We start from the raw sequence: 8,276 nt of genomic DNA, 5'->3' as shown, positions 1-8,276 counted from the left end.
GGGTAATATCGTCCAAAACAAGCAGTCTGGATTAGATGCATTTTATCTTTGAGAATTAAATCGCACCAGACACACCATAGCAACTTTTCTCCAAACCTCAAATCTGTAACACTACACACACACACGCACGCACGCACGCACGTACGTGCACAAATGTAATATGTCACAGAAAATGTACTAGAGTGTGCCTTGTAAACTATACTGGAAGTGCACGGGTGACTCATTTAACACTTAACATGGGGTCTTTGTTTCAACTGTTGATCCATCCATCCATTTTCTGAGCTGCTTCTCCTCACTAGGGTCGCGGGCGTGCTGGAGCCTATCCCAGCTGTCATCGGGCAGGAGGCGGGGTACACCCTGAACTGGTTGCCAGCCAATCGCAGGGCACATAGAAACAAACAACCATTCTCACTCACAGTCATGCCTACGGGGAATTTAGAGTCTCCAATTTATGCATGCTTTTTGGGATGTGGGAGGAAACCGGAGTGCCCGGAGAAAACCCACGCAGGCACGGGGAGAACATGCAAACTCCACACAGGCGGGGCCGGGGATTGAACCCTGGTCCTCAGAACTGTGAGGCTGACGCTCTAACCATAATCTGTCAAACGTGCTTCTTGCCAGTGACTGGAAAGACCTTGATATTCAGTTTTATTCATGCAGAAGTACGATTCTATAGATCTTATTGTTTTTTATTGTTGATACAATGACAATCATGTATTTCATGTAGATTGCTCATCATCATATTGACCCCAAACCGAACGTATAATAATAATAATAATAATAATAATAATAACAATACACATTTATTGCTAAACTATTTGTATGGATAGATGACATTGTAATAGTAAAGGATAAATAAAGAATTTGATAGGAGGTGGTTGTAGAATCATGTGTGCGCGCACGCGATCTGTCTATTAGTGGGCGTGAAGGGGGCGTCTACAGAATGAAAGCTTTCCCTCCTCCTGCCTCTTACAAAGTCTTCTTCGTCATTATCTGCAACAACTCATCCTACTGTATACGTGTGGACCTGATCCTATAACGTTTTAATCCTACAGCCCAAAAGCAGAAGATGCCCATCAATAGCTGGGGATACGGCAAAGAAAACGGTAAGACGTCAGTGCATCTCCTCTCTCTGCTCTCATCAAGTAGCTGCTGGAGTTCATTGATTACAGTGATGGAATTTGACAGGGGCACGTTTATGTTGCTGAGGCTGATTGGTTCAGCAATGCGAGATTAGCCGCACTTTAACGGATGAACAGTGTCCTATATTTTCCTTTTTCTTATTTTTCTTATCGTGATGGTGGGGGTCACGTCTTGGGAAACAAGCATTTATTGTTTATAATTCAAATGAACTAAAAATGTGGAATTAATTGGTTTCCCCATGCTGGTATTATTTACTCAATAAAAAGTGAAATGAGTAGGCTACATTAGGTGATATTAGATGTTTCCAATACTTTGGCCCTTTAACACAGCTAGACCTGAAAGAAAAACAACTTTCACAATTTTTTTTCTTCTTAATTTAACACCTCTCTTTGAGTGTTTCTCGAATTTAAGCTTTACCTTTGTAAATGTAGAATTTATGATAACTCTCATATTTGATCACATCAGGAGTGGGTATATTTGTGCTCAAGGGCCGTGTTTGATTTTTTTTTTTAATGGAGAGATCATTCTTAGATAAGTAGAAAAGGTTAAAATGTGGAGACCTATGTAAAATATATGTAGTGTAATAATAATAATAAGTATAGCTAATGTTAATAAAAATAAGAATAAGAATTCATTTTCATTTTTAAATTCTGATATTTATTTATGATTAATTCCATTAAATCCATTAGTTAATAAAATCAATTCAAAATTGCAAGATGTATATGTATTTTTTTATTTTACATTTTCTTTACTTACAGTAAACCAATTAACCAATTATTAAACGAGTTAAATAAATACATTAATGCAAAAATATTTTACAGGATTCATGTTAATGTAAATGCTCAGTGGGGAAAATTAAAGAATAGAGCAGGCCGTATATGAGACATGGGCCACACTTTGCCCACCCTTGCAAGGTGTACCTAATGCTGTGCTGTGTAATAACACTGTGAATAGCTCAACTGTATTGATTTGTTCGCTTGCATGTGCTTTGTTTCTGAATAGGTCCTTCAGTATGGCACAAACATTGCCTGCCTGCCTGTTGCCCAGGGGAACAGGCAGTCTCCCATCAATATCATGCCTCATCAGGCCTCATATGACCCCAGCCTGCAATCCATTCTCCTCAATTATGACCACTGTTCCTCCATTAACATCTCCAACAATGGGCATTCTGTTGTGGTCGACTTTGATGACACAGATGACCGTTCAGGTGAGGAAACAGACTTGATTTATTTAGTTAATTTTTAATAGGTTTAAACAGTACAGTCTTGCATTGTTTTGATTTCTTAACAGGCTTCATTTTCTAAATAGCTAACTCAAAGATTACATAATTTCGATTTTGCACTTTTACTCTGCCTTAGTTATGAGCAATGGTCATTCATCAACATTTACTGTAACGTTGACGAACGCATTAAAGAACTGTATTGAGTCTAATAATTTAACTGGGTCATAATTCAAGTATTGTTTATGGTGGGTCAGACAATAAATACCCTTCTGTGTCAGAATTTTAAAAAGAATGTTGCAATTGACCATAAATAACGATTGCACGTGTACTGTATAGTTTGTTGTTGAAGGTAAGTGCAGTGAAGTGATTAAGTGTACAGAAACTGTTTCGTGGAAAAGAGGTATAATAAACTGAGCTGATCTCAGTGGTTATTATGATCCTATCCTATACTGTTTTTAGTGGGTGGCACCATGTATACCACACTATCATTACCATCAATAACTGCAGAAAGACGGGGCTGTATGTCATAGGCGGTTTCCACAGAGAAAACAACAACAGCTTTTTTTCAGCCGCAGTATAAATGAGTGGCACAAATCCCTTAAACGGGCTGTTTTTTTTTCTTCTCAAGTGTGGCTGAATTTGTTGTTAACATGATTGCTTCAACATGTTGCATATTGTTGTTAAAAGTATTCTTCACACACAAAAGTTTCTAAAGGGCTTTGAGCTGTTCATGATGGTATACATTAAGTTTTCTACTGTATTGAATCTATGAGACAGGGTTTAATATCAAGTTGTTATGAGTTATAACATCATATCTACATGCAGTCGAGAAACTCTCAACCAACAATACCGTAATTGATATTTGCTCTTATGTATTTTGCAATAATACAATAGTTCTAACCTAACACCACATTGTTAGACGTAGCCCTTGTGTCATCCTGCCAAGCTAACTTGACTGGGGTCTGTGCGCCTCGTTTGCCAAAAGGCTGTCAGAGACATCACAGCGAATAACAATCAGATTAGAATAGTATGGAAGGCCACGGCTAGCACTCCAGGATGCAGGCACAGAAAAAATCTACACTTTCTCTCAGACATGCAAGTGTTCAGTCACACGATAGCTCAATTTATCAATGCCCGTGATGACCAGTAAACAGGAATAGAATGTTTAACCCAGCACAGCAATATTTGACCTCACATATGCATGTTGTTTATGTGCCTGAATCCTATGCTGAAGAGAAGCATCAATGAAAAACAGCCCGTCTTTCAATACTTGTCTTAACAAAGAGTGAGTATCTGATAAATTGACGAAGTGTTGACTCCTGTCTCCCTGCAGTGATCCAGGGAGGCCCTCTAGACAACCCATACAGACTGAAACAGTGGAAATGGGTCACATGGCTCTGAGCACACTGTTGCAGGCCACAGCTATGCTTCAGAGGTCAGTGTTTGAGAACTGAATATTAAAGTCTTATATGATGCAATGCTGTCAAGTCGAATGAGAGTATCCAGCATAGGTCACAAACAATTACACATGTTCAATTGGCATCAAAGGGAAGGCAAACTAATCCTTGAACATACAGTATAATCTGATTGAACAACTGTCTTCTTTATTGTAATTTGCACTACTCAAGATTATGGAAAGCTACAGTCTTAATCACTTCCCATTCTGTTTCTATACACCTTCCAGCTTCATTTGGTTCATTGGAATGCAGTCAAATACAAGACATTTGGGGAGGCAGCAGCAGCTCCTGATGGACTTGCTGTCCTTGGTCTCTTTTTAGAAGTAAGACACATAGTTATAGTTATCAAGACATCCATTTATAGGATTCACATTAAATAAAATTGTTGCTTGTATAATGTATTATCTTCATAGGACCTGTTTTAATAAGACTGGTTTGGAAGCCGGCGGCACGGTGGGCGACTGGTTAGAGCGTCAGCCTCACAGTTCTGAGGACCCCGGTTCAATCCCCGGTCCCGCCTGTGTGGAGTTTGCATGTTCTCCCCGTACCTGCGTGGGTTTTCTCCAGGCACTCCGGTTTCCTCCCACATCCCAAAAACATGCATTAATTGGAGACTCTAAATTCCCCGTAGGTGTGAATGGTTGTTTGTTTGTATGTGCCCTGCGATTGGCTGGCAACCAGTTGAGGGTGTACCCCGCCTCCTGCCCGATGACAGCTGGGATAGGCTCCAGCATCCCCGCAACCCTAGTGAGGAGAAGCGTCTCAGAAAATGGATGGATGGATGGTTTGGAAGCCAAATTAGAGGACAAAATGTACCCCTCACTTTAGGCTTTGTGACCCAAGCATTTTGTCACCCTCACATATTTAAATTGTAAAAGATTTGACCATTTCCGATAAAGTAAGTGTACGTTTAGATGTATTTATACAATAGAAAACAGTTTGGGGGATTTTGGGTCTCATACGCCACCACAATGAGTTTTAAATAAAACACTTGAAGACGCAAATGAAATGTAGACTTTCAGCTTTAAGCAAGTGTTTTCACAAAAATATGACCTTTTACCTTTTAGAAGTTACAGTCATTTTAATACCTGCACCTCAAGGGCCTCAGTTGTAAATATTAACATAAGTATTAATATAATATATTTATATATATATTTGTAAATGTTTCTGTGTTGCATAAGACTGGTGATGAACACAGATGGTTCCATATGATAACAGATTCACTGTACATGGTAAAGTTCAAGGTGAGTTAAATTTTCTAACTGACTCGTTCTGCTTCAAAGCTGTCAAAGCAAAATATGGTTTGCTTGTTATGTTGGTCACAGGTTAGTGTCACAGATTTCAAAAGTTTCAATCCCAAGTGCCTCTTACCAAGTAGCCTCCACTACTGGACCTACCTTGGATCACTGACCACACCCCCACTACACGAAAGTGTTATCTGGATCATCCTGAAGGAGCCCATCACTGTATCAGAAAGGCAGGTCTGTGATCCTTTGACCACAATATTGACTTACTGTATAATGACAGGACATGATGACCAAAGCTCTATCAGCCTCTTATTCGCTTAAAAATATAGCACTTTTCATATTTATTTATATAAATGCTTTTAAAGAAATTATTCAACATTGACGTTTGAAATGTATGTTTTGGACTGTATGCTATGGAGGCTTTCAAATGTTATTTTAAATTCAGGTCGCAGAAGTCCTTTTTAAAAATTTGAGCTTCCCCTTTGCTCTTCGATCTATATTTCTTACTTTTTTTTAAAAAACCTGTCCTGTTAGGCTGCATGGCCTTGCAGAATGGTCGGTCTGTATGCCTTTGTGCTAGAACAGTTTTGTTGTGCAACAGGGGGGTTTGAAATACTCCCTTTGCTTAATTTTTAATTCATTTTTTAAATTAATCTGATGTTTACTGAAAATGCAGCCAGACAGAAAAGGGTTTTAGGGGTCAGACAGGGGGACAGAATTGACAAGGGAACTAGGGGTGAGAACCACAGCAGAACAATACTGAGACCGTCTAGATATTTAAACACAAGTAACATTACAACAGTTATTTGTAGATTGGGGGGTGGGGAGACATCCGGTGAGGACATGCAATAACTAACCAGGAGAAACAGATAAGAGAGGACAGTATGTGGGAAAATGAGGAAGGCAGTGGTACTGTCGAGTGGTGTGGTGGGATTCTTTATTAGTGTCTAAACACCTGTAAGAACCTGTGAGTTATGTTACTTGAACCTGTGTTGTTATAAGTGATCCCAGCACAAGTAATTAAAGTCTTATCGTGTTTCTATCAAACGTATTAGTGAATGAAGACCATATCACATGCATGTTAGTCAACTGGTGTACAGAGTTGCTGAGCCGGCACATCGAGGAAGACTGTAACCGGGACCAATTCCCTGGGCCCCCCCGGAGCCGCCTATACCCAAACACCCTGGCCCCTAGCCCCGATGCTCGCAGCCTGCCCACCCCGAAGAAGAAGCGGAAACCAACAAAGAAGAACATGCACGAAGACGCGCCCAACGCAACACCCGGAACAGGAGGGCCCCACGATGCGCAGCGCCCGACGCGCCCCGAGACCCAGCCCACACCGCACGGAGCCCCAGCGAAGCCAATTCACAGTTAACAGGACGAGCGAAACCACAAAACATGTCCATGCCAACACCGAGACAGCCAACAAGGCAAACGGCCGGCCGCACCCCCACACTGACAGTCCCCGGCGCCCACTCCAGTCCCCAAACCAACGCAAGCGCCGACGACAGAAAAACAAACAAACAAACAAACAAACAAAACAAAAAACTAACTCAATACCGAGCCAAAACCCACCGCAGCATTCCCACACCACAATGAACCGTGACAAAGCCCACACAAATGCCGTCCCACAGCACCCCAAACACAAGTTGGGGTTGGGAAAGGAACCAACGCTTCACAGCACCAGGCACCACCCATCAAGAAAAAAAGGAAAAATCACCAGGGCCGTGCGAAGCCCCCCCGGGCCAAAATGCCGAGCCCCAGTGTGCACTGCCCAAAACAAGAGGCCACAAGCCCAAAAGAGGAAGCCAAGCCAAAACCCGCACGCACAAACCACAGTATATTTCTTACTCGAACCACAGGATGCACCACCACTGCATTTCGCAAATGCGATGGAAGCAAAATTTAATATCATTTAATGCATGTTTAGTATTTATAGTCGTGCAGAGACTATTTTCAATTACTGAGCATTCTCACATCTTAAATACCACCTTTTCCTACAATAAAATCCACACAGAAGCTTTAACTTTGAAATAATTTTTACGGATATATATCCTATTTATCTGTAAGTCATTCCACAGTTGACCAGCCAACTGTGAAATCTGGTTTGCTCATGTTGCGTGCTTTCCAAACTACAGTTCACCACCACTGATTTCGTCTGTTAAGATTTAGATTTATGAGGGCTTTTCCCTACAGGTTTTTGAGAAATTTGCTGTGACTCTATTTTTAAAGAGAAAAACGTACTTTATTGAGTTGCTATGTCATAGGGTTAACATTGTGCCCCTTTAGCACCGAAAATAATCACAAGGTATAGGTGTGGTAACACCAAACTGCTGATACCTTAATCTGACTATTTGTGACTCACCTTATGAGCTGTCCTTTCAAAGACAGCTACCATCCTCTTTGTTGTTCTCTACTTACTTAACAAATTCCTAGGGGAGGAGGCGAGTGTGATAAAGATGGTTTCTGTCAATTTGAAACCCAAAGCTTTTATGGTTCCATGTCCATTGATCCTCTCCAGATAATTGTGTTGATGAATGTACAACTGCTTTGTGACAGAGCATGCAAGCGAACATTATTTTGGGACTTCACCGTACCAGAGGCACTGGTACAGTTGTGCTGATCGGTATTCTGTTGCCTGTACACAGTACAGCTCGTCATATATTATGTGGTCGGTATGTTTCATTGACAGGGGGGCAATTTTTGGAGAAGTACAAAATTGTTTGGGGGGGGAGGGGGCTACAGATTGGCTTTATGGGGGATTAGATCAGAATCAGAATCAGAATCAGAATCATCTTTATTTGCCAAGTATGTCCAAAAAACACACACAAGGAATTTGTCTCTGGTAGTTGGAGCCGCTCTAGTACGACAACAGACAGTCAATTGACAGAGAACACTTTTGAGACATAAAGACATTGACAAAAAACAACAGTCACTTAGCAATAAAGGGTTGCTAGTTGTTTGGTAATGCCGATACATTTTTTCTTTTTTCCTCAAGCACTTAGAGCAGTTCGAATGACTAATATTATACAGTTTAAAGTGACGAGTAGTGCGATAATCAGTATTTCACACTGATTGATACTCGTCAATCAGTGTGCAAATGGAGCAGATTCTACTCTGGCATGAGTGGCCAGTATTGGTCAACAACAGATATGCAAATAGTGCAGTGTGGCGAGACAACTACAGTGAGTGCACGAGTAATGTGTA

The 8,276-nt window shown here is 40.9% G+C and overlaps 1 protein-coding gene across 1 annotated transcript; it reads left to right on the top strand.

The window, feature by feature from the left end:
• The first annotated feature begins 1,069 nt into the window (after positions 1–1,069).
• Positions 1,070–7,480, top strand: ca7 (carbonic anhydrase VII). The gene is given in 8 exon segments (XM_061763780.1): positions 1,070–1,106; positions 2,146–2,174; positions 2,176–2,350; positions 3,699–3,744; positions 3,746–3,800; positions 4,050–4,145; positions 5,004–5,066; positions 5,148–7,480. Coding segments are annotated over 8 exon segments (744 nt in total). The 3' UTR covers positions 5,391–7,480.
• Positions 7,481–8,276: the final 796 nt, after the last annotated feature.

This window comes from Phyllopteryx taeniolatus, chromosome 2, assembly GCF_024500385.1.
Source record: "Phyllopteryx taeniolatus isolate TA_2022b chromosome 2, UOR_Ptae_1.2, whole genome shotgun sequence".
NCBI lineage: Eukaryota > Metazoa > Chordata > Actinopteri > Syngnathiformes > Syngnathidae > Phyllopteryx > Phyllopteryx taeniolatus.
Note: the sequence above shows the minus strand (reverse complement) of the source record. Positions and strands in the feature narration are given on the sequence as shown.